We start from the raw sequence: 27,851 nt of genomic DNA on the forward strand, positions 1-27,851 counted from the left end.
GTCAAGCCGGGGTAGGCTAACGGTCCTTGCTGCAGGAGGTCTTACCTGAGTGGAAGACGCCATGGAACGTCGGCCTGAAGGAGCTTCAGGTCCGAATACCAAGCCCTTCTCGGCCAATCCGGGGCTATCAATATCACCGAAACGGACCCTCCTTTTATCCGTTTGAGTACCTGTGCTAACAAGGAAAAGGGAGGGAAGATGTAGATGAGGTCGAAATTCCAAGGAATTGACAACGCATCCACCGCTAGAGCAGCTGGATCCCTCGACATGGCGCAGTATAGAGGAAGACGGTGATTTAGTCTGGATGCCATCATATCGATCTGAGGAGTACCCCACCGACGTGTGATGAGCTCGAAAACCTCCGGATTTAAGGCCCATTCGCTTGGGTGGAAATCCTGGCGACTGAGGTAATCTGCTTGCCAGTTCTCCACCCCCGGGGAGGAACACTGCAGTGAGATTGGACGCATAAGTCTCTGCCCACTGTAGGATAGGGCGGACTTCCTTCATTGCTGCCCTGCTCTTCGTCCCGCCCTGGCGGTTTATATATGCAGCCACGGTCGCATTGTCCGATTGGATCATTATCGGCAAAACCCTGAGCATGTCGTGGGCCTGATAAAGTGCCAACCTGATGGCCCTGAGCTCCAGAATATTTAAATCGACAGCTTTGATTCCTGGACAGACCAGTGACCCTGAAAGGTGTGGTTTTGGGTTACAGCCCCCCAACCTCTCAGGCTGGCATCCGTTGTAAGAATAGTCCAAATGCAGGGCCTGAAGCTGCGGCCCTTCAAGAGATGAGAAGTTGTTAGCCACCAGTTCAGAGACATACGTGCTTCCCTTGACAGCAGAATCCTTGTGTGAATCTGTAAGTGGGATCCTGACCACTGGGACAGGAGGTTTTCCTGGAAAGTTCTTGTGTGAAAACGACCATATGGTAGAGCCTCGAAATGAGGCTACCATCATCCCCAGTAACCGCGTGCAGGTGTGTGCTGAAACTCTGCGAGTAGACAAGACCTGTCGAACCATCTTTTGAATGGCCCGCACCTTGTCCATGGGAAGCGAGACAGTCTCGTTTTCTGTGTCCAAAATGAGTCCTAAGAACTTCAGTTTCCTTGATGGTGTCAAATGTGACTTTTTTGAAGTTTAGAATCCAGCCATGGTCTACTAAAAATTTTCAAGTCACCCTGGCGTGTTCTACCAGCAATTCCTGGCTTGGCGCCTTGATCAACAGGTCGTCCAGATATGGTATGATTGTTATTCCTTGGAGTCTGAGCGCTGCAATCATGCATGCCATTATCTTCGTAAAGACTCTGGGCGCCGATGACAGGCCGAATGGGAGGGCCAGAAACTGGTAGTGGCAATCGCCTATTGCAAACCTCAAGAAACACTGATGGGGTTCCCAAATTGGTACGTGTTGGTACGCATCCTTTGCGTCTAAGGACATCAGAAATTCTCCCTTCTCTAGAGACGCTACAACAGACCGGATGGACTCCATCTTGAACCATTGATAGCAAACATGAAGATTTAGGTCCTTTAGATTCAAAATAGGGCGTACTGAGCCGTCCGGCTTGGGCACCACAAAGACGCTTGAGTAAAATCCTCTGCCCCGCTGTGGCGCAGGAACCGGGACCACTACTCCTGCATCTAAAAGACACTGGATGGACCCGCAAAGGGCCTGTTTTGCTTCCGCCTGCTTTGGAAGACCTATCGGGAAGTATCTTGAGGGGGAAGCGACGTGAATTGCAGCTTGTATCCCTGGGAAATTATGTCTAAAACCCATGCATCCCTGCAATGGGACTTCCAAATTTCTACAAACTGCAATAGCCTCGCGCCCACCGTGGGGTCCCCCACGTGAGCTGCGAGACAGTCATGCCACTGGTTTATCAGTGGGCTTGGGATCTGGTCTGCGGGTAGTTGGGGTGGCAGTTGAGGCCACTCTGGCACCTCTACTTCTACGGCCCCTAAAGGATGAAAAACCTCCTCTTGATCTTCCTCTGAAACCTGAAGAGCCACGAAAGGCCCGAAAGGAAGGCTCCATAAACTGGCGTTTGGGGGCCGGGGCTGAGGAAGGTAAAAAAGATGATTTACCCCCTGTAGCCTGCGAAATGAGCTTGTCCAGCTCTGGCCGAACAACCTCTCACCTGAAAAAGGCAGAGCCTCCACCGCCTTCTTAGTTTTTGCCTCAGCCTGCCAAGGACGCAGCCAAACTGAGCGTCTGGCCACGACAGCTGAGGCCGAAACCTTTGCTTTGCTCCCAGGGATGCGACGTCCGCAGACGCCTCCCCTATATAAGTGGATGCATCTTTAATGAATTCAGCTAAAGGCAATAGGTCCTCCCTAGGAACATCTTGTTCTGAGCCAGAAATAAGCTGAGAGGCCCAAACCTCCATGGCCCGAGCCACCCAAGCAGAGGCCAATGCGGGTCTCAACAAAACCCCCGCCGTGGTGTAGATGGTTTTTAAGGTAGTATCTAGACGGCAGTCTGGGGCCTCTTTAAGAGCAACCGCCCCTGGAACAGGGAGAGTCGTCTTCTTTGAAAGCCTAGACAGAGAAATATCTGGGGTGGGCGGAGCTTCCCATTTTTCCCTGGATTCAGGTGAAAATGGGTACAGAGACTTAATACGGGAGGAAATCTGAAATTTCCTATCTGGTACTCTCCAGATATCTAACAGCGGGTCATCCAATTCAGTAGAATCTGGAAAATACAACGGTGTCTTCCGAGTACGACCAAAAATAGAAACCTGAGGCGGAGCCTTTGGCTCTTCTAAGTTTAGGGTAGTCCTAACAGCTCTAATTAGACTGTCCACACCCTGAGCATCCTCCTCATCTAAATCATCCTGAGGGGGATCATGAACCTGAGTAGTGACAAACTCTCCTTCTTCTAAAGCTTCAAAACAGTCATCATCATCCAAGTGATGTGGGATAGATAAAGAAGCCATAGCCTTCCTTTTGGTTGCTACCGGTGAAGGAGGCTTCCTCTGAGCTGAACCTGCCAAAGACTGTGACAGGGAATCTACAGAGGTAATGAGAGTCTTAGCCCAAACTGGTTCAGCTGAAGCCAGTCTAGTGAGCTGAGTCTGCATTAACTCCCTGTCCTTCCTAGAGGCTACCAATTAAGCAGTTAAATTAGCCAGAACACTGTGAATTGGATCCACAGGTGCCTGTGGGGATAGGACTGGAGCAGAAGCCTTTGCTAAAGCATAACAGGGCTCACAGAGGGATACATCCTTCACATGCTGTGTGTATTGGCCCTTGCAGCTTTTACAGGAATACAGCTTAATAGCTGCTTTAGAGGAAGTACCTTTTCCAGCCATAATTGCACAGATGCCCCACAGATATTATCTAGGGACAATGCAAGCTCACACACAAACAGAGAACACCCCAAAATGAAATATATTCCCAGAGTGGGAAAAGAGTCCCAAGGCCTGGGTGTTAACAGGGAGAGAGGAGCCACAAACCCTCCCAATGTGTGTAAAAAATCCTCCGCAACTTACAGTACCCTGTAGTGTGTGGAAGACAGCGTGTCTGAGGTCTGCGCAGGAATGGAGAACCAGCCTGTGGACCTCTCAGTAGCAGCAGTGTCACCTCTCCTGTGCCTGCAGCGATGGCGCCCATGCGGAAGAAGTCACTAGTTCCCGCGCCTAGTACATGGCGCGCTGCCGGCGGAGATTGGTGACGTCACCGCCGCGCCGAAAGCTGCGGCGGGACTGCCCAGCCAGCGCGTCTCCTCTGGCCGCCCCCTTCATGGTGCACAGCGCCGTCTCTGACGCTCTGGATGTGGGGGAGAGAGCCGTGGACCCGTAACGCAAGCCGCAAGCAGCTGCGACGGGTCCCTGGAGCCGGTGCACCGGAGGCTGGGTACTGGAGGGAAACTGCAAGCAGTGCCGACCAGACCCTCCAGAGCTCCCACGTAGCAGGCACCCCCCCCATCCAGGGACTGCCTGTGACGCCTATATTTAAAAAATTCGTTCCAAATAAAAATAAATAAAAACAAAAACCTGATCTCCGAGGAGATCTTGCCCAGGAGACCGACTCCTCCGGGCACTTTTTCTAAGACTGAGGTCTGGGGGGAGATAGAGGGGGGAGGAGCCAGCCACAGACAAAATTTTCACTTAAGTGCCGACTCCTCCAATGCACCCACTCTATCTCATACGTCATTACTGCAGTGTCCCCTGCTGCTGTAGGAGAAATTATATTTCCGTATTTGTGTAGAGGCAAAAAGACTAAATTTATTTTTCCTGAGGCTCAGGTTTCGAAAAACTAGTGTAAAGTAATTTATTGTGTACTAACCTTAAAGTAGTGCATATAGCTTACTGTTCACTACGGCTAGTATAAAAATAGGTTTCAAAACTTAAACTTTTATTCTATAAGTAAGCACATAATTTAGTCTATTTGTCTCTATATAAATAAATATAATACAATGACCGACAACAAATAATTAGAAGCACAAAGCTGCATCAGCTTGTATCATATTGTGACATACATATAATATATTATTTTTTATGCGTAATCTATGCAGCAGAACATTCTTTGCCACACACTAGTGTAACCACTGAAGCTCATATGTACATATGCTATCAAGGTGAACGTTAATTCATAACAGAGATAAAAAGAACCAGGAGACATTTACTACTCTATTCTTAATGAAATGGCAGAACAAAAACCATAAAAAGAAATGTGGGTACAACAAAGAACGAAATAATACCTTAAGCACAACGTCGCCTTCCTGAATATTTCCATCTTTCGCTGCCAGACTATCTTGAGAGATTTCTTTTACAAAAATGTGGCTGGCTAATCTTAAACCGTATTCTGCAACAAAACCACACACAACAAAGTCATGTTTATACAGGAGCAAACTAGCAGATATCTCATAATGTAGCTTAAGTGAATTAAAGTATAATTTCTAACCGAGATGAAAAACTATAGTAAGTTTGGCATTTAAAAAATAAATCAAGACACCAACATGGATCAAAGTTCAAGTAAAGGAAACATTGGATTCTGGAAGCCAAGAGACGCTATAGAACTGTGGCAGGAACATACCTTCATTTTTTCTGGATTTTACCAAGGTCACTTTGGTAGGTTTTGGAGGTTGACTGGAAGCAATGGATCTTCTGTCTGATCTAGGTGACAAACTCCTCTCTCTGCTGGCACTTCTGTCTCTAACCCAACTCTTTTCGCTCCTCCTGCTGGCACCAGGGCCACTGTGGGCACTTCTCTGATCAGGCACCTCCTCCTCATAGCTGTCCTCCTCATGATCAGACACTGGCCCAGGGTCAGGACGAGCCACTGGAAGCTGTACTTTTTTCTTCCGCCGTATAGTCTGCAATAGGGTTGTTGAAGATACTTAAGTAATGTACCAGTGTAAATAAAGAAATAACACAAAACTTCCTGACTATTAGTATTATATTGGATATATCAAAATGAAAATGTGTTTCAAAGTAGATAATCACAACCCATAATAATCTAGTGAACCAGAAAGCCAGGCAGTTATAAATAAGCATTCAACTCAGCCAACATTACACAATGGGAAATACTAAGTAGACATTATGAATTGGCTTGTACTCTAAGTGTATCCCAAGCTACAAGTTATGTCTGCAACTCTGAACACAGATGTCCTTTAAAAGTGACAAGTTCATAACTAATACAAATAATAAAACTGCATCTGCACTGATCATTTCTACTGCTCTTTAGATGGAACAAAACTATTTGGGAAAGACTTGAAAGTTGCACTCTCAAGTAGGATGGAAATCATTAACTTCAGTGCACCAATCACCATTTACCCAAGCAGCATAATGGTTAATCCCACAGTCCTGGCTGAAAACTGGGGGGCTGTGTGAACTGGAGGACTATTACAGATATTCTAACTTCTTTTGGGGTTTTCTAACACACCCCATTCTATCTAAGCTGTCACAGATTATCTGACACTTCTAACCCTTTTCCCACTTGCAGCTAAATCCTGGGGGTGTTTTTGCATTCGGAAATGGAAACTACGGGTCCCAGACCAGTATCCTTACCTGGGTCAGTGCAGAGACCTGAGAATGTGTCGGCTTGCTAAACCAGGCAGCATGTCTAATACAGGGGGAATGGATCGTGGATTTGCAAACTCTGTATATGCATGATGTTGCCAATAATACTTAATTGTGGCTTTTAAAATTACATTTCAATTACTATTACAGTACTAAGGAGTCAATCTATTGGGACATTCCAATAATTACAACATTATTTTTAAATTGTCAAAATATAAATTAAAATGCTGAAATTTTTTTAGCTTACACCACAGGAGCAATATGTTAATTGAGACCATATAAAATTAATATAGGCACTCATTTATATTGCACATTGGTCTATACAGCATTACATAACATTAGAAAATATATATTACATAAATGTTAAACCAAACGTTTTTGATAGTGCTTTGGTTGTTTAGTTGTCAGTTAATGAAACTGTAGCGAACTAAAGCTGGCTGTGTGTATTCATAACATTAACAAATGGAGATGGTGACACGCTCCAAGCTGTGTTTGAAAACTGCACTATTAGGTTGTAATTCCACCGCTAGTCAATCAGGAATATCTGTAGCATACAATATTTATAAGGAGAACCCATATAAAAGACTTACAATTTTGGCATTTTTACCACTCTTCCTTAATTGTTGAACAGCAAACGCATGCTCAACATTATCCATAGACACCCCATTGACCATTGCAACACGGTCATTTTCCCTATGAAGAGATGAAGGAAAATTAGTTTATTTGACAATCCTTCAAATGTTTCTGCACAACAGGAACACATAATAGGTTTATAAATTCATGTAAAATTAACGGTTAGCGAGCTTGGTACAGTTCTCAAAAAGTCAGAAATCAACCTTCAATGCATTAATCAGAATAGAACCAAAACCCAGTCTGCCTCTCTAAGAGGACATCCAATCCGGGTCGCTGTTTGTATATTCTTATGGTATTTATTTCGGATTTTAAATCAGAATTTTGAGTTGGATTGCAAAAATGACACGATTTCGCAGTTTTTATAAAGAAAAAAAAAATTGTCAAGGATTATAGATTTGACTGAACAAAAACAGTTTAAGGTGGCTTTGCAGTGACAAATTAAAACTAAAACACAGGGGGGTCCCCAGACATTTCTACATTGTATGGTAAACACTAATAAATGCTAAATTTAGTGCAGCACAAAGTCAATGCACTAAATTTAGTGTAACGCACGCCTAAAATTCGGTGTAAGTAAATCGGAGCACACCTTCACTACATGGAGTGGCCTGCTGGCTCTAGCACTATGGTTAAATCATTTAAGCTTGCAGCCACACACAGAACATTGGGGTCCCTTGACAAGATTAAATGTTTAGATCAACATATTACCAAATCTCCTCTGTTTAGTGAATTATGCCAGGCAGCTGGTACCATGTACAATATGAGTTGACCCAAGCATGGGCATATTTATTTTCTTTTTTTAATTAAAAAGGTGCAATGCAACAATAAATCCAAACAAATATTTATACATTACAGGCATCAGCTCGATTTTAAAACTAAGGGCCTAATTCAGATTGGATCGCAGTGGACAGGAGTGAGTTGGACCAGCTGTTACCCTGTCACATGGGTGGCCCTTTTCTATAGTATAGGGCAGGAATGGGGAACCTTTGGCCCTCCGGATGTTGTTGAACCACTCATCCCAGCATGCCCTGCTACAGTTTTAGCATGTCCAAATAAGAAAAGTGTAGCAGGGCATGCTGGGATGTGTAGTTCAACAACAGCTGGAGGGTCAATGGTTCCCCATCCCTGGTATAGGGCCTGTCTTGTATATATTATAAAAATACATTTTTAGTTTTTGTTGGTTTATTTCATACTTTGTTTTAAGCATCAGCATTTGAAGGGATAAGAAATAAATCAGCAGGGTATTTGAGCCCATACAAATCTCACACTCTCTGGAAATTCATCTGTATGACAAAAAACTAAACTCTTGCGTTGCGCAGTAGTAAGCCGATTCTTATGGTAAGTTCATAAAGCTTGAAAAACCACAGCAAAGAGCAAGTGGATTTGGGTGGAAAAAAATAATAATTTCAGAGTACATTTCCTAGCTGCTGTGCAAACTGATCCATCAGAAGACTTAACCAAGAGCAGTGTTACATTGAAAGTCTCTTCTGTTTAAAAGGTGTGAATGCAGAGTTCATACATTTGCAGCTAGCCGTGCTAATGTAGTTAAAATAAAACCAAGTGTGAACTGAATATGTATGAATTACACAATAACACCTTTCCTTTTAAGCAGCTTTAACAGTGTTTCACTTTTAATTGCAAAGGGAATCCTAGTTTAAGACTTTAACTACTGTATATGTAGAAGGCTCAGAAAGATGACAGCATACTGTGCCATATGGAACGCAAAGGCACAGCATTTACAAGAACACCAGTTGCACAGGAGGAGGGAGACCAGTAGTAAAACATGTAGTAGGAACATTAAGCTGTTGCATTTGTTACATACATAAATATGTAGCCAGTTGTGCTGCAGGTCTGTGATATGGCTCAGTACACAAATACACGTATGAAATAATCCATGAAAAGAAAATAGAATGAATCTCAGTGATTTAATACTAGGCGAACAATATGTTTGTAGCGGACGCAAAATAAGAGCACAAACGGGCAAATTCATTAAGCTGTAATACTTACTGTGTAGCTGCACTACTGACCGTATTACTGCCACTACCCCACACAGTAAGGCCCAGACGGTCCAATTAATGCAGCTTTTTTTCCTTGCATCCTCTGGGACTTACCGCCCAGGGCAGGCATGTCCAAACTATAGCCCTCCAGCTGTTGTGAAACTACAAGTCCCATCATGCCTTGCCACAGTTTTGTTACTAGGGAATGCTAAAACTATGATAAGGCATGCTGGGATGTGTAGTTTCACAACAGCAGGAGGGCCACTGTTTGGACATTCCTGGTCCAGTGTAAATACAGAGCGCCAGAAACGTAACCCAGGAGCTATGAATTACCTGTACGTGGACTTTGGCAAGTTATTGAATTGTCCCAGGTGTTAAACCTGGGAGCAGCAGCAGTGCAGTGAATAGCCTGCGCCATAGAGCTCAAACATGAAATAAAAAACAAATTCAAGCGCAAAAGGTGGTTTTATGCCTACTACGCCACACATACTTTCCAAAAGCCTTCATCAGCTAGAGAATAAAGGTGGGGAACATCTACTAAAAAATGGTTAAAAAACCCATTAGATCCTTGTCCCAAATTTTGTAGCAGATTTTCTTTGAGCAAATAAGGCAATTTGTTTGTTTCAATGAATTATCAGATTTAAAAAAAGTGTGATCATTTTCCATTCTGTTCAGTGGAATTTCAATGGTGATGGAAAATAAAACGACACCGTGGCAATTTTACCTCCCCAGGAAATCCCTCACTGGCAGTCAAACACAAAGCAGGTACTTTTAACTGGCTGGTGGAAAAATAAGTCCCAAAGCAGCCTTCTTTTGAAGCATTCAGCGCAGACATCAACTTTGGATCAAAAACGAAGTAGGATCAGGTCTCAGTGTCATACAATGGTTCGGGGAGTTATGACAAACTCAGAGGAAGTCCTTCCTCTGAGTGTGTTCAGTGATACCACTACTAAGAAGATAGTTGGGCAGTACGGATGATGTAATGGTTAGCATTACTGCCTCACAGCACTGAGGACATGGATTCGATCCCAACCATGGCTCTAACTGTGCAGAGTTTGTATATTCTTCCCGTGCTTGCGTGGGTTTACTCCGGGTACTCCCGTTTCCTCCCACAATCCAAAAATATACAGATAGGTTAATTGGCTTCCAACAAAATTAACCCTAGAATGTCTGTGTGTGCACATGTGGTCGGGAATATAGATACTAAGCTCCATTGGGGCAGGGACTGATGTGAATTTTCAAATATTCTCTGTAAAGCGCTGCGTAATATGTATGCACTTTATAAGAAACTGTAAATAAATAAATAGTTCCATCTGAGTGACCAATTTTCTGCATACTGATATCAAATCCTATTTTATAGAAGTGAATATAATATCATTCACACTAAGCTATATACCCTGATGAAGTATCTTTGGAGACTAAACGAGTACTTGTTCAAATGCTGAGAAATGAGGGAAGATTGTTTTAGAACAGATTGAAAATGGAGATCTTCTTTTACATGCTATTAATATATTTTATTGTTGGGACCTTTGCTACAGGCGCCAGACGTGTGTGTGTGTGTGTGTGTGTGTGTGTGTGTGTGTGTGTGTGTGTGTGTGTGTGTGTTTATATAGAGAATACTACAATTATTTTGTGTGTGTAGGGAATATTACAGCAGTGGTAAATGAATAATTTCTAATCTTTAATCACTGTCTAATCTTTTTGTGACATTTTCACCTTGTATAGTAAATGTTAAATCATTAAATCTTTCACATTTCCAGAATTAAATAGATCATTTTCTGTAACTCTTTGTGGCACAATTATATGCCGTTCTATACCACACTTTTAGTAGACGTGTGGCTATTTGTTTGAAACCCTACAGAGCGTCACACAAATCATGAGTTTGAGGCAAGTTCATGCGACAAGAGGGACAGGATCTGTTCCAGTTGCTAAAGTGCTTATACAGTAGCTAATCAATTAGATCCACCAACAGGCAGCAGTTAACCCCTATATCTGAGTAGCCGTGTGGCTGCCTGTTTGTGGATCCAATCAAGTAGATGTGATTACTTTAGCAGTGGGGCTACTTACAGGTCTGTAATTGGAATAGCTACTGGCACTTGACTTGCAGGAACAGATCAACCTGTGGCTAGTCAAAGCAAATTAACATGTGGCTAACTGAATAGGTCTTTATGTTAAAGCTTAGATGACTTTATGCGATTAAGTGGAATGCCACACTTAGTACTCTACAGGACACTTACTGCAACAGCCCTTCTGCGGGTCCTCCTTTGAGAACATCTGAGATAACTATAGATGTTTCTCCACTCTGGAAATGGGGGTTATCTCTGCCTCCTGATATTGCGATCCCAAATCCAAATCCTGGGGCCTAAGGAAGAGAACATATTCATTTAATGCCACAACATTAGTCTTTTAAGCAAAGAAATAACAAAAAATAGTGTTAACAGGTCACATTCATAATATTACTCCTCCTAATTATTCATAAAAAAAAGGCCACACACAATTATTGTCAGGCCAACTGAACAATCTTTTACATAAGTATGTGGACACTGTCTACTTCTGCCCACAGAGAGCTCTACCAATGGTCTACAGTTTCCTAATCCCCTAGCTAGTGCACAGCTGTAGTCGTTACGGTCACACTTCAAACCTACTGCATTCATTCCCACTATGGATCCACAGGTTGCCTGAAATACATGAACTGTTGGTAGATCTAGAGGACAGGTTCTAAACCATACCTCCCAACATGACCCTCTCCAGGAGGGACAGAATGTTCTGTTTCTGGACTTTCCTCTTAATTTATGGATTACCATCACCTGTTGTGAAGCACCTTTCTCATCAATTACCCCCGCACATTACTCGGTGTATGGGCACCTTTACTGCCATCTGTGGACATTATCTATCTCCAACACACTGCATAGTCTAACTCTTCATGGGCCAAGGTTTGCTATCGTGCAGATTCCCCACAAGCAGTGTGCAGCAGATTCCCTATTCTGCTAAATGACCCAGACACACATTGAGATTTGTGCTTAGCAATGTGTGCTAAGTGATTTAGAGTAGGCGATTCCCCTTAAACTTCACGGTGTCTAGCTCACCCATGTACACAGGGAAGTGTGCTAGGCAAAAATAACCCCTGCGAAGCGATCCAACTATATTGTGCCTGCATGCACACAGGATCTGAGCCGGCGACAGCGATGAGTGGGACCGCACATCTCTATGGGGAGTACAGACGGAGTGATTTCAGCTTAATTTCTAAGCGATCTAGACAGATTGCTTATACCCCTTTCACATCGCACCTCAGACCGGGGTTATTGCCGGGTTGGTGATGTGTCGACCCGGGTCGAAGTGCCGTGTGCAAGCACCAAAGCTGAGTAAGGAAGTCAAGACAATGGCTAACAACCTACACAAACTATTTCTTAACAGCATGTTTTACAAGCCATGAACATCTTTAAAATAAGAAATTCCTTTTGTGTAACCCAATTACTTATTATATAGCTTCCCTTGGGATGCAGTCATTTGGTCGACATGGGTCTAGGTCGAAAGGTCATTAGTTTGAAAAGTCGTTATTTCGACAGGTCATGTGTTTGACAATGTCTAGGTTGACAGGCAAAAGGCCGACAGGATTTTTCACTGTTTTTTGAGCCAACATGTGCAGACAGGTGGTATTTCATGCCCTACCATCCATTAGGGCGTGGTGGGAGAATAAAATAAATGTGCCAAGCGTGCCAGCTGCATTGCGAGTGCTGCGGTGCACTTGAAACTGTCAATGTCGACTGTGTTGACATTCAGGTCACAAAACAGTGAAAACCCCCATGTCAACCTTTTGACTGTCGACAGACATTTTCGAACTAATGACATTTCGACCTACAACCATGTTGACTTTTCCCATGTCGACATAATGACTGTCGACCATCATGCTGTAGACCAAATGATCCCAACCCCTTCCCTTCTGGACTTGCAACTTGGTGGGACTGCTATGCTATTACTGGTGCCTGTCTGTGTTTCCCTCCTATATCCCTATAGATCAGGCATTCCCAACCACGGTCCCCAAGGCACACCAACAGTGCAGGTTTTGTAGATATCCAGGCTTGAGCACAGGTGACTTAATTCGTATCTGAGGGATTCTGATTAAACCATCTGTGCTGAAGCCTGGATATCACTAAAACCTGCACTGTTGGTGTGCCTTGAGGACCGTGGTTGGGAATGCCTGCTGTAGATTGTAAGCTTGCAGCAGGGCCCTCCTACCTCCCAGTCTGTTACCTAGTTTGTTTAATCACGGTCTACAATTGTGAAGTGCAACGGAATCAGCTGCGCTATATAAAGAAACTGTAAATATATTACAGCTGGCAAAAAATGGCATGATTGCAGCACCCAATCACATGCATCCATCCACCCTGTAAAGACTCCTAAGAAACTCAATAGCCTTACGTTAGACCAGCTATTTGGATATTTATTAGCATTGAAAAAAAATGGTTGTTAATAAATGAGTTACATGACTAAATCAAAACCAGGCACAAAAACAAAGATGCACAGTAAACACTCTACAACCACTATTGTATTTTACGTGAAAAAGACTGACAGGGCAGGCACTGGAAGTGAAACCCCTGCCTCTCTGCTAAGCTACACCTCACCCGGTGATAATTGTCCAGCTCCTTCCCTGTGCATCTCTGGTTAGCTGCTGCTGTGAAACTCCTGTCCAGAATAAGTGCTGTAAAGTGAGTGTTTATCACCATCAGCTGACAAGAGACACACATTGATCCACTGCAGCAGGAGGCCAGAATTTTAAATATATTTTTTGCTCAGTGATCAGCCTGTTGTCTATTTAGCCTATTTAGACACGCATGGCTGACCACAGGCAGCACTCCAATATGAGCCATTAGGCATGGAAGGATGAAATAGAGTAGGTGAAACAGGGGAAGCCCTAATAATGCTAGCTGGACATAGCTGCCAGAGGTGATGGTTGGCAATTGATGGGAGATTGGGCTGTCAGGTTTATGGTTAAAACAAAACAAAAAAAGTGTTGATCTTTTCTGTGTCAACGATTTGCATGGTGACCTTTTGACCTTGTTAACCTAAGTCAATATACACCATTTAACGGACTACCTTTCCACCTTATTGCCCGTATGACTGCCAAATTAATCCTCACCCAATAAAAGCATGTAAAACACACTTTTGTTATATATGTAAGATATAAAAGAAAAAAAACATTATAAAAATAAAGTCTGAATAGATACATTTGTGCATGTTCTTTTCCATTGGCCAATAATAGGTTTCTACATAAAGGTGATCGTCTAGGACTGTATTCAATTAGCAGCATTACAAATGACAGGCTTTAACACCTGGAGCTATTCAACTATAAAAAGCCCATTTGCTCATGATAAGCCTGCTGATAACACATTAACCAATAGACTCCAAGTTAGATTTCGGGAAATCAGGATTAATATGCCGCAGCAGCTGTGGTAAGGGTTGAATGCCCTACTTGCCACAGATTTCAACCTGTATCTCATAAGTATACAAACCGTATTCTCTGGTAAATGCAGCCCGTGGGCTTACTGCAACTTAACTGCCCTAGGCACGGATAGGGAGAGACCATTGAAGTTTTAAGGCTGATTCTCACACACACACCAGGTATACAATGGTAATGCTGACTGTCAAAAGGTCGACATGAATTTATCACTTTTTTAGCCGACAGGCAGAATTTCATGCCCTACCTTCCACTTTGGTGTGGTGGGAAAAAAAATAGTGTGCCAAACGCAGCGAGGCACCGCGCCCGTAGCATGGCAAGCTTGCAGTACAGGGATAGGTGTCAATCTCGACTGTCGACATTAGGGACAAAAAAGTGAAAACCCCATATCAACTTTTTGAATGTCGACATTCCCATTGTCAACCTTTTCCATGTGTCGGCCTCAGGTGGATTGTCTCAATGCACGTCAACCTAATGACCCATAACCTACTTAACATAGGTGCGAAAAGCTGTATGTGGCTTACAGTGTATTTCTATATTACAGTCCCTTCTAAATAGTAATGTATGGGATATTCACATACAGTAGTTCTACTGGGTAGAGCCTGGGCCACTGGAAGTGAATGCTTCTAGCCTGTGTACAAGAAAGCGGTTTAGGGGGATGGATTAGCTCACAGACAACATCTAGGTAGAAAGTCAATGGATCGACACCAAAAGCTTGCAATGCTTCGGGTGCCTCGCTCTGCACAGCACACTTTACTATTCCCAATGGGAGACTGTGAGAATGGTCAAGCTTGAAAATGCAAAAAAAAAAAAAAAGGAAAATCATGAAATACTCATATGAACCTTTTGCCAATGTCAACCTATTCACGGACCGCCCATACATGGTCTAGCAGCCATCCAGATACCAAAGTAAAGTATGTGTGTACTACTTCTATGGAGACAAACTTTTTCCAACCATAAAAAACATAGTAGCATGAAAACTGAATAGACAATAAAGGGAACCATTTCTTTTATTTGAATGTAGTCTCTTTAAAGCGAAGCACCTCACATCGATAACTTTGTTGCTCACAGTTCTGTTTGAAACATGCATTTAAGGATTACCTTCAACAAAATAATAAAAGGGTATGTTGCTGTCTAGACAGTAAATTACGACTTTCAGTATTTGTAGATTTTCTTGAAATTACAGTAATTTGCATGCCATTTATGGGAGCTGAACAGAGAAAGAAAGTAAATACATATGGGTAGGTAAATAGATTTAACTAAAATTATAATTTTAACATATACAGGAATCAAGAAAATAAAGTTGTTCCGAGTGGGGAGGGGAAAAATACGGAAACATTGGTAACAACTGCTAATTTATATATCAACCATTAAAATGAGTCATTGTGAGGCTAATCTGTTGGAGCAGTAGGTTCTGAAACCGTAGTAAGGGTCTACATAATAATATATGCATCTGCGCAGGGTTTTTTACCTCAGAAAACGACGGCTAAGTGTACAATACATAGGTGATGATCCCATACTTAGTCTCAAAATCCATTTTAGAATCTAGGAGCCAGGAAAATGTTAAAACCTTTTTATTTGGTACCCGCTAATGAAAGTAACAGACCACACATGTAGCACCTACCATCTTTACACACCTTGGGGAATATCCTGGTTGATTCGCTCAGATATGAATTTGCACCCTTGAGAGTCAACCAGAACCCGCCCTGAGAATGCTGGTACGCCACCCCCCTCACACGCTGCATATGTTCGCAGGGGCTGCAAATGGATATTTTACATCAATTCATATGGCAGGGGGAACCTGTTACATCCTTCGATGGTAGCTGACCATCGAAAGATGTGGTGCGTACATACATATGTAAAGTGACTTTAAGGTCCCTTATATATGCATGCACATTAGGGAGGAACTGGGCGGGCAGCTGACATACGATGATGTCAGATGTGGGCTGCCCACCCCCGGCGCCCACGTCACCCAGTGATTTCCATGGGAACACCCAACGTTGACATAAAAACGCCCATGAAATGTTGGGTGTTCCACGGAGCAACTATTCACCGCCGCCCCACGCCCTCCACCAGTCTTAGGTGTGTGCACCTGGCGAAGTTTGTTCACAGTGGCCGCATGCACCCGGCGTATGCCCATGCACAGAAATGCGGCTGCATATACGCCAAACATCGGTCCCTGTGCGAACGCCAGCTGCAAATGGACCAGAATAAGATCCATAATCAGTAACATCATAACATCTCCAAGTTGCTTTATCAAAAATATTTGAAGCCATTTTCCCAAAAACACAAGTAAATATTAATTATCCACTAAATGCAGCAAATATCTCCAATGCCTGCGGAGATGTCAACATGCCCGCCAGCAGCCACATCCACCTGTTTTCTTTGGGAAGGGGGGGGGGGGGGGTTCGATGCTGCCGGAGAGTTTCCAGACAGTCAAAACCCCGACACTCGGGGTCCCAAAAGGCCACCGGCTAATCTCCCTCGTGGGTGTCCACAACCCCCATAGAGGGAGAATAGAATAGGTGGTGAGCGTAGCGAGCCACCGTGCCCACAGCGGCTTTGTTGTGCTTGCTCCGCTGTCGGAGTCCGGCTAGTCGGAATCCCGACATCGGGCAAATGACTGTCGGGAACATATACCACACCCGATGCTGCCAGATCTATTTGACCTTCACAGCTACATCCATCTAAAGATGGCGATAGCCCATTGTAGCCTTTGGTCTTACATGTTGCATAGATAGCCGGCTCACAAGAAATTGCCACTGTGCATGCATGTCACTTATCTTACTCCTCTGTACCAACAAAATCCTTTTTATTCGCAGTCAGTAAACCATTTTCCCTCTTGGTCTTCTTAATATCGTCATTCCACTGCTCTATGCTCACTGTCTCTCCCCTCCATCACCCACATATTTCCTGCTCCATTTATATTGTAAGCTCTCATAAGCAGGGCATGCAACATAGGTTTGTAATGCCCCCTCCACACGGGCGACGGGGAAGCCTGTGCTGAGCGCCAGGCTAAAGCACGATCTTTCAGCACACATTCGGTACACTGCGATGTGTGCTGTGCGATCTGTGCTTGCACGGTCTATCCTGCTAGGACAAAAAATAAAACACCATAAGTTATACAAAAAGTGGTTCAAGGAAGGACAATTGTTTTATCAATAGAGTCAAAGGCTCACTAGGATGCATGGGGAGTAAATACTAGCATGTCTCTTCAGGATATATACGATATACTAGTGGTGGGGATGCTGGCAGTCAAGAGACCAACTCTGGCATCACAATGTAGAGAATCCTGATAGGGGCCCCGTAAGAAAGTTATCGCTATCCCACCTAACTCTTCCTGATTGCAGCCTAACCCTCCCTGCAATTTAAACCTAACCCCAAGTCATACCCTACTGCCTAAACCTTTACCACCACCCAATCCTCTACCCCCTTCCCAGCCTGACCCTAACCCACCCAGCATACTTATGTTACCGGCAGCTGGGATTTTGAAATCGGCATTTTCACCCATGTCAAAGTTTTGCTGCTCTGACCACCAGGATTATAAATGCATCCCGTCTGGTCCGATCACACAGCAAATAACACTAGTTTCTGATAGACTATGTGCTGTAAGATAGAAAGTTTCCAGAACACATAGTGCAACACAGCTTGCTGCAGACAGAACCGTGCAGACACAGACTGATCAGAGTGCCCATGCTGACCCCTATCCTCCTTAAAGTGCCTATAATGTGCACAAGAGCATTAGAAATGGTCAGATGTGTATGCATCACATTTTCTTTATCATCCTGTGGCCAGCTGGGTGTGTGTGTTTCTGTATGCATCGAAGAAAGAGATTGGACCTGGATGCACAGCTGGAAGAAGGCAAGCCAAGAGAGGCAATGTAATGCTCTGGACAATGTTCTGCTGGGAAACTGTGGATCTGGGGTAGCCAACTCGAGTCCTCGAGAGCTACCAACAGTGCATGTTTTCCAGATCTCCTCACAGAATCACAAGTGAAGTAATTAGCACCACCTGTGGATCTTTTAAAATGTGTCAGTGGGTAATGAGTGCACCTTTGCAGCAGCTAGGTTGTCTGGAAAATGTGAACTGCTCTCGAGGACTGGAGTTGGCTACCACTGCTGTGGATCATGGCATTCATGTGGATGCTACTTTGACATGTAAGAAAGTTCATGGCATCGACTTGGCCAAAATCGAGAATCTGTGGGAAAAACAAGTCTGAGTCATGGAAGCCATATATGACAATCATCTACATATATATAGGTCTAGTGTCCATTTGTGTGTCTTCGAAACACTGCCATTTGTTGGCAGCGAGTGAAACTACATCTCTGTCTCTCTCTCACACACACACACACACACACACACACACACGCACACGCTTTGCTTTGAGCGAGCTTACGATTTAATAACATTGTCCGTGGGTCCCGACATTGTGAAAACACACTGAACGAGAACAGTAAACGAGATCAGTGACATTACCATGACCCGGTGAACACGTAGGTCATTTGACTATATAGCCAAATTAACCTGCATGTTCAGCTGAGCTCAATCATTAATGATGTGCCGGACTGTGCATCGTTAACTATATTATTATTATTATTGTTATAATTTTATTTATAAGGCGCCACAGGTGTTTCGCAGCGCCGTACAAAGGAACAATACAGGGAGACAAAAACTTGGCATAACATTGAATAAATAACAAAAATACAGTACAAATAAAGAGCACCACAGTTCAATACACATTACAGCTTAAATGTAAGTAGTGAGGACCCAATCAACATACAACTAGAGGCTTGAGGCCAATGATGGAGATGAGTATGAAGATGGTCACTGAGTGTTGGAGTAAAGGAGAGCTGTGAGTGAAATGTGAAGAGAAGTGGGCTTTGACAACAGGAGGGAAGAGGGCCCTACTCGGAGGAGCTTACAATCTAGTAGGAAGGGGAGACAGACAGATTACAAGAGGTGCAAGTGTAAGCACTAGACGAGATTGTGATAGATGTCGCTCAGAAGCCCCTTTCTAAACAATATATTTCACAACATCCTCCAGTGTGTATGGGGTCTATCGGTTAAAGAATCTGCTGCTGATGTCTTGATGCCAGATACCACAGGATACCCTCAATGGTTTTGTTCAAGTCGGAGCTGTTTTGGCAAGAAGAGGGGGGACCTAAAAATGGTTAGGTATGTGGTATTAAATGTTATGGCTCATCAATTCAAGTTTACTACATATATGGATTAACACCACTGAGCAGCAAACACGTGGATAAAGCTTGCTTAAATGACCTTTCACCCGTTTGCCAGTTCACACAATGCAAATTGTTGTTTCTGAACACAGACATCTGCAATAAAGGATCTATTGTTCTTGCTACAAGAGCACAGCATCACCGTTTATTTACAAGCACAGCGGTCTCATATGAAGCACATGCATTGTAACAAGCTACTGCTTGGCCAAACTTCTCAACCACATAACTCGAACAGCAAAACAATGCAGGAAGCATCTGGGGTAATAAAGTAAAATAAACCTCAAGGCAAAAGAAAAGCAGTTAAGTACTAAAGAAAAAGAGGGGGGGGGGGGGGGGAGGGATAAAATCTAGAGATTTTCAATTAGAGAACACTACCAAAGCCCAATGTCATTTAAGGGCTGCTTTGAATTCATCATCTAACTTCCAACATTAGAATCTGTTACATGGCCATTTAAAGCCAAATGTAAATTATTTCACATACACAGAATTTTTTTTTGTTATTAACAGTTATCAAGTTTTTTAGAGGTATTGAATGCTCTGATGGGGATCTATGACGGCGAGCAGTGGCGATAGCTCGCTGTCACAGTATTCAACTATCCCCTTCACTCACCGTTTCCACCTCGCTGGTTTCTTTTGGCGAGGTGGAATCGGCAAGTGTGGCCATTAAAGGGGGGGGGGGCTCACCACAAACCTCTCCATTTATAAGGGGATCTTCGACGGTGAGGATTTCTCCCTAATATTGAATATGGCAAAGGAGTTTGACAGCGAGGATGACTTTTCCTCGCTGAAAATAAGCCATCCATGCCGTAGAGAACCCCTTGTTGCGGCATTGAATGCCACCCTTAGTTATTTATAGTCTCTATGTATCACTCCATCTTAATGAACTATAGACGAGCAAGCTTAGGAATAAGGGCTCAAATTCAAAAGTGGCACATGCCCCTGTTGGCAGTCTAAACGAAAAGGTATTAATCGGACCTATTAAATGGTTGCTTCGATCAGGCGCCCGGCCAGTAGCATTTCATGCAACAAATAGCTCCGGATTAAACTGGGCAAAGTGGCTAAACCCATCTAAAAGTACTTTCAATGTTTGACACATTTTTTTTCCTGCACCTCAACAATATGTGAGGAATAGAATATGTGGGGAAAAAAGAAAACTGAATAGATCATTTAAAAGCCAAAATTAAATTGAATATCAAAGAGTGCAATACCAATGTTTACAGCTTGTGCAGCAATTTGGAGTTTGCATGCTTCAGAAGATTTTGCCATAGTAGAGAATACTGGTGGGATGGTCGCATACAAGTGGAGCTCCCATCTCCTATCTTCGGATCTCCCATCCCCAAGCCCCCGAGAGAAGGGACGCTTTGGAGTGCTGACATCCGGAGGAGGAAGGTGCGTCGGTGACGCAGAGTGCCAAGTGCCCCCAGCGCAGGATGCGGCAGTCCCCGGTCCAGAGACAGGCAGTGGCCATGACCCCCATCAGTAAGATTGGTGACCCTGTCGCCACAGAGGAGATCACGTCCAAGTTGCCCAGGTACATCTCAAACAGAGGAAAACCCGACGGAGTCTCTGTGACACCCCCCTGGCCAAAGGATCACCAGAAGAGGGAGCACCGGCCCAGGGAAAGACCTCTGGGGAACCAAGAGAGCCTGCCTGCCTCCCCCCAATCAGTGTTCCAGCTCCAGGTGAAACCACGGGAGAAGCCCCGAGAGGAAGTATGGCTCCTGCATCAGGGGCAGCGGCGGTGGACCTCAGCCCAGCGAGGGCTTAACTCCGGTCCCCGGCATCACTGAATCTCCATGCGCTGGCTCCAGCCAGGAGCCTTGACACGATGCCCTGACTCCTATGATGTGCTGAAGGGGAGATGGCCTGTTGAGCCCTTCTACAGATGCCCGTGGGTAGCAATGACCAAGATGTCGCAGCCGATAGCTGCCTAGGAACTGTGATGCTCAGACAAAAAGGTTCCCCGTGTCTCCCCTGTCGTGACCATGACCATCTAGTGCACATCCGTATGCATCTGTACGTGTTCTATATCTGCCCTGTTCACTTGTTACCTAGCAATGTGGCGCCGCTGACAGACTGTAAGGCAAAAATGTGGAATAGTTTTTAAGCGCTGAAAAGGTTCTCCTTAATATACAGTCACCAAGTCAATCGAATTGGATCCTGAGCAGGCAATTTGTCAATTAATCCAGGCAATTAGTCCAAATGCTTGTATCCTCCATATATGTAAAAGAAAGAAAAGTGCAAATAGTGCATAACGTTTTAAAACAACAAGTTTTATTATGAGTTTGCACTTACAATTTGGGAGGAATAATAAGGCAATAGGTTAAAACCCGGGGCACAGCAGGAACACAGAAGTCCAGAGGAACACGCGATCCAGTTCCGGAACTGGGGGACGCCGTCCAAATGTGACTGATGCTCCTGGAGTCCAAACGGGGGATCAGAGTCTCTGTGGCAAGGCCAAATGGCGTGCCTTGCCACAGAGACTTGTTGTTTTAAAACGTTATGCACTATTTGCACTTTTCTTTCTTTTACATATATGGAGGATACAAGCATTTGGACTAATTGCCTGGATTAATTGACAAATTGCCTGCTCAGGATCCAATTCGATTGACTTGGTGACTGTATATTAAGGAGAACCTTTTCAGCGCTTAAAAACTATTCCACATTTTTGCCTTACACTCTGTTTCTTTAAGGTGTTTATAGAATAACACCTGTGGATTGTATTAAGCTGCTCTAAAGTTTTGTGTGCGCACTTTTATCACTGAGTCACTTTTCTTGCACTTGCCGCTGACAGACTGCCTAGGTACTGTGCAGCTCAGCAAATATGTTCCCTCTGTCTCCCCTGTCCATGATCCCGCCCCAGGGTGCTTCTAGTGTAATAAGTGTTATATAGATCTGCCCAGTCACTGTTTAACTGTTCCTAACTGGCTGGTGCACAGCAATCCGAATCCAATTCCTAGTATACGCAAGCATACCTGGCCAAATAAAGCTGCATCTGATATAAATTATGTATAATTCGGCTGGATGGCTGCATTGACTGGCTGGCTGTCGTGAGCTGAGGAGCTTTGCCCCTAGAGCCAGCCAGACGAATTATTAATATTGCCATCTTGGAGAGACAACGATTTGTATAGAATGGAGGTCATTGAATTAATCTCGGACCGGACTGGAAGTAGCCGAACAAGTGGCTGAAGCCGCTAACGCTGGAAGCGGTCGCACAAGTGGCTGAAGCCGTAGGCAGAAGACAGAGAAACGAGCCGTGACCCCGATACATAGTAACGGAAAGGTAGTTTCCACTATTGCACGGAAAAAAATAAAATCTTTTATCTGGAGCATGCAAACTCCAAACCTTTGCACAACTTCCAAAAAGCTTTAAGCATTGGTACTGTAATCTCTTATATATACATTTTAGCGCTTTGTTTATTTACTTTAAACTACCAATTACCTACAAAGCAGCTTTTATTACAAATATCAGGTGCAGAAATACAACTTTTTATACTTTACATCATATGGAAGCCAATTTGTTTTAACCGCAATCAAGGGTGTGCTCCAAAGCTGAATCAGCATAACATGACCCTACTCTGTGCATAGGGGAAAGGCAAATAAATTGGGATATTTGACAGATTTAGGATAGGATAGATATAGATATATATATATATAGATATAGATATAGTCCTGGAAGGGCAGCACACTCGCTTGCTTGATCAGTGTAATGGTACCGGTGCCTGGACCAAGGGTGGTTCAGGAGGAACCCCACATATATATTCCACGAGAGGGAGCGGCACTCGGTCAGTGAAAACACGATACACAGGATTCTGCAACGTTTCCATGTTTTATTTTACATCGTCTTCAGGCAACAAGACACTTGACTTGTTGCCTGAAGACGATGTAAAATAAAACATCGAAACGTTGCAGAATCCTGTGTATCGTGTTTTCACTGACCGAGTGCTGCTCCCTCTCGTGGAAATAAAATATATATATATATATATATATATATATATATATATATATATATATATATATATATATATATATATATATATATTTTACAGGAAGTTCACTTTCAAAAACAGTGATATATACACCTTTCTTTAAGGAATAACAAATGAAAATCATTAAACATGTCAACAAAATGAAGACATTGGTACCTCATTATTAATAAAAATTACATACTACTTAAAGATCACGACACAACAAAATAATGACAATTTCAAACAGGTGTCAATACTTGTTGCCTTTTTAATGAATACAAAAAAAAAAAAAAAAGCTGTCCTTTGCCCTAGTCTTTAACAAGGCGCTGAAAGATGTTCTGAAAGCAACCCTACAACATGTAAAATCATCTTAATTTGCATCCCCAAATAACGCCAGCACCTTCAGTACTGAGCTCTAGTCATGCAGGCAGAAGATAAAACTAATGGTGTGTACACACTTGTACAATGTGCATGAGATTTTGACTATATAGTCAAAATCTCATCTGGATCGCATGCAGATCGCACATGTTTTAACCCTTGCGATGCCGATGCGCGCTCCCATATCGCAGCCAGAATAGTGCAGATCTGCAGTATATAGTCTAAATTGTATGTATTGTATGCAGATAGTCTAAATTGTAATATAGTCATGATTGTACAAGTGTGTACACACAAACCAGAGTTACAACTCCTAATGCTTACACCTTTATATATGAGGCATAATCTAATTTTAAGTTAGAAGTGGTTGAACAGTTAAGTCAAAAATGTTTAACGACCCCCCTAGCATAAGTAGCAAAAGCTATAGAATGGAGTAACAGAATAAACAAATACAAATATTACCACTGCTGAAAATAGATAAATGCACCTAAATAGAGTAAATAAACCCACGCATAGTGATCCTGTGGGCATGTGCAGGCTTCTAACCATTTTATAGAATGTCCTTTAGAAATGCTAGCTATAAACCAACAGGTTGCTATGGGCAACGTCTCCACTTTTGGGGTAGTTAAATGAGGTGTACACACGGGGCTTTTTCAGGGCATTTTCTAAGCGATCTCACTACATCACTTAGCATATGCCCTGAAATCATTGTGTGTGTAGGGCCCATAGCGATGTGTGGGCAGGCATGTCACTATCGACCAGCGATTAAATATCCGGGATGCTGGATAAATCTACTTAATCACTGGGCAGGCCCAGTATTCTTAACAGAGAACACTGGCCCTGACAGATTGCTCAGCACATCTCCCAGTGTGTAGGTCCCTTAACACATATCCAGTAGATTTTTGAAGCTGAAGGGGGGGGGGGGGGCAGTTCAAAGTTTTTCTCATGCTCAAAAAGCCTAGGACCCCCCAACAGTACATGTTTTCCAGGTAACCCGGCAGGTGCACTCATTCACCGACACATTTTAAAAAGATCACAGGTGGGGCTAATTATTATACATGTGATTATGTGTGGAGACCTGGAAAATGTGCACTGTTGGGGGGGTCCTGAGGACTGAGGTTGAGAACCACTGGCCTAAGTGATAGAGGAGGGGAAATAATATCAATATATAAAAACCATCATCCCATTTGCCTTACAAGAGAAATCTTTCTACTTGATACCATACTTGCAATCCACAATTACTGGATAAACATACTATATAGTGTTGTTATTGCCAGACACCCTGCATATTAAGGGGCCACAAGTTGACCAGTGGAGAATATATTATGTTTTCCACCATAGAAAATTGTAATGAATATTTGCGTTACTAGCCATAGAAAATGTAAACAACAACCACAAGCAGGTTATTAAACTGCTATTGCAAAGTGCCAGACTAGAATATCTTATGTCCTCTGAGATTGTAGGAAGTGTGCAAGTGTCAATAAAAAAAAATGTAACCATCCTACACTGCAGTGTATTAATTGGGATTAAGGGATATGCAGTTAAACTGAATTAAAGCTAGGGGAAATTATTCTGTAACAAACTGATTAGAGCACTCCAAAAAGCCTAAAATAGAACAGCCAATATTATGGAAGAATCTATTATTATAACAAACATTTTGTAGTGTAAATAGGAAGTGTCAAAGAGCCAGAAAAACACTGCGCACCATCTTCTGCTGTACAGTGATAACCCAATGTAGCCTCCTATGTACACCTACCTGGCCTATGGACAATTTGCTAAACTATACATTAATAAAAATGACCAGTGCAAAGTTTACAACCAAATCCTGACAAAAGGAAAAGGACAAAACCTATTTCCTTCTTTTTTGCTTCCTGACATCTGGCTTTTGTCTATTGTTTCCAGTGGCAGCCAGTATCCTGAGTTCTGCAGGGAGATTTAACTCGTAGCTGACTTACCCTGTGGAGCGTCACTGTCTGTTGTTCCCATATCGCAGTTTCTTCCATTACCGTATTCTGCAGGAAAAACACAGGACACAGAGTTTAACATATGATTGTTTCATACAAATGACACACACAGTAACTTATACAATGGCACAAAATGTAACCTACACAGTGACACACACAATACATACAGTATATATGGCTGAAGTTCAGAACATGGAACCTCCTGGGCTAAAATTATCCATGGGAATATTTATTGGGAAGAGTAAACTTGCCCAAAGCGTGGCCAGTGAAAACAGTCCGTGAGAGCACCGGTTTTATCTGATGTTCTGATCAAGTTTAATGAGGTTCTTAAGTAGTTTATTATCCCAGGATGTCCCATGTTGTGAACATCAACATTTAGCTAGATATATATAACTTTATATAACTACACAGTAGGACCCATCACACACACACACACACACACACACACACACACACACACACACACTATATAAAACGGAGAACCTCTCCTCCTGTCACCCAGGCAGGGGCAGCAATGTACAGCAGGGCTGGGGTAGCTAGGCAGCGTGTTACAGGCACGGCTGTCACCCTGCACCTCCAGCCTGACCCCAGCTACAGGCGCCCGGCATAGAAGTATCGCCCCCACCGAGTACACGGGACATACGCTGCGCTGTAGCCGGGTTACTAGATCTTTCCCCCTGTCCTAGGCGTGGTGGCCTGCGGAGTTACTGCCGGATACAGCCCGCGGCAGTAATAATATTAGTACTACTACATAGAATAACATTGGGTTTAGCGGAGCCCACAGCGCCGCCCTGTACCCGTGCTGGGGAGACCGGGTGGCCGGGAGCCGGCCGGTCACTTACCAGAGCGGAACCGGACGATCAGTGGGGAAACTCAGCCCCGAACTCCCGGCGCCCGCCGCCGCTCCTCCCGTGGACTGGATGGGTTCAGTGGGCGCTGGGAGATGGTGGGGGCTGAGCTCGCCTATTGGACCGCCCGCTACACCGACGTCACCGCGCACGGACACGCTACGTACTGACAACGGACGCATGCCCATACTCTGCGCCTCGCCCGTGCTGCTGCTGCCCTCACTGCCCCGCCATGTCCGCAATTCCCGGTGTGAAGAGCTGAGCTATCAGTATAATCTTATTATCATGCATCCACAGGCGGGACACGGTCGTGCTACGCTGCTGCCGCCAGTTTCACGGTAGATAACACCACACCAGTCTCTTCGAAGCCTCTGGCTGAGGCACCTCTGAGTCTGAACTACAGAAACAGCCATGAGGAAGCAGTGTACACAGTATACCACTAACTTTCATCCCATTATTACACATGAATATGCTGTTCAACACCCAAATTTCTACACCTGCACTGTATACACGCATTAACATACCTAGTTTTGTTCTACTTATGTGACAAACTTAATTGAACATTAGATGAATGTTCCATGTAGGATGATGGCTGATAACTAACGTATTGATACAACGCACACGGACCCCTGGGATCAGCGGGCCCTGCCCTTATATAATTTTGGGACTATGTAAAAACCGGACCCGGACTACACTCCGGACAGGACATCAAAATCTGCAGTAAGGAGCTTGTAGGGTCCGGGGGGGGGGGGGGTGTCTTGTCTGGGGGGTCCCTGTTATAGCTATCACCAGGGACATAGGGGGAGGGGAGATTACAGCCTCCCCGTGTGGTCCGGTTTTTGCTACATGCCCGGACCATACAGGGAGGCTTTATTCTACCCCTCCTCCTCTACCTGGTGACAGGTGTCACAGGCAGCCCCACGGACAGGACACCCCCCCCCCACCACCGGAGGCTACAAGCCAAAAATGCAGAGATTGTTGTCCGGTCCGGCGGTTTTGTCCTGGTCTGGTTTTCACCCATACCCTATCATTTTACTTAACTCTCTGGAGTCCTGAAGCCAGCGCTTCAGCACTAAATCACTGGGGAAATGGCCACCACAGTCATTTTCCAAGTAATTTCTGCAATAGATATGTCCCTGAGAACATTGCTTAATTAACTAATAGGCTGATTAGTCTACACTCTGCAGCCTAGGAAGGGCACCTTAAAGGCATACTGGATATTTATCGCTGGGTGATATTGACGCATCGAGCGGCATATCGCTATAGCCCCTACACATGCCCTATCTATTTACTTTTCTTTTGATCATTACCAACAAAGATAGGACATATTTATCGATTATTGGGGTTTAGACTG

The 27,851-nt window shown here is 43.8% G+C and overlaps 1 protein-coding gene across 15 annotated transcripts in view; it reads right to left on the bottom strand.

Moving 5' to 3' along the window:
- TJP1 (tight junction protein 1) overlaps positions 1-27,851 on the bottom strand; it is a 418,488-nt gene that overhangs the window by 48,627 nt on the left and 342,010 nt on the right. For 14 of the 15 annotated variants that reach the window (XM_083183779.1, XM_083183785.1, XM_083183792.1 and 11 more), the window contains 5 exons: positions 25,641-25,697; positions 10,888-11,012; positions 6,614-6,716; positions 5,038-5,317; positions 4,703-4,806 (listed from right to left, as the gene is read on the bottom strand). In XM_083183779.1, the coding sequence (XP_083039905.1) occupies positions 4,703-4,806; positions 5,038-5,317; positions 6,614-6,716; positions 10,888-11,012; positions 25,641-25,697 (669 nt within the window). Of the gene's footprint in view, positions 1-4,702; positions 4,807-5,037; positions 5,318-6,613; positions 6,717-10,887; positions 11,013-25,640; positions 25,698-26,491; positions 26,634-27,851 lie in introns of those variants that run through there. The other variant, XM_083183790.1, reaches the window with a different exon arrangement.

The sequence above is a fragment of the Crinia signifera genome, chromosome 4, assembly GCF_055691185.1.
Source record: "Crinia signifera chromosome 4, ASM5569118v1, whole genome shotgun sequence".
Lineage (NCBI taxonomy): Eukaryota > Metazoa > Chordata > Amphibia > Anura > Myobatrachidae > Crinia > Crinia signifera.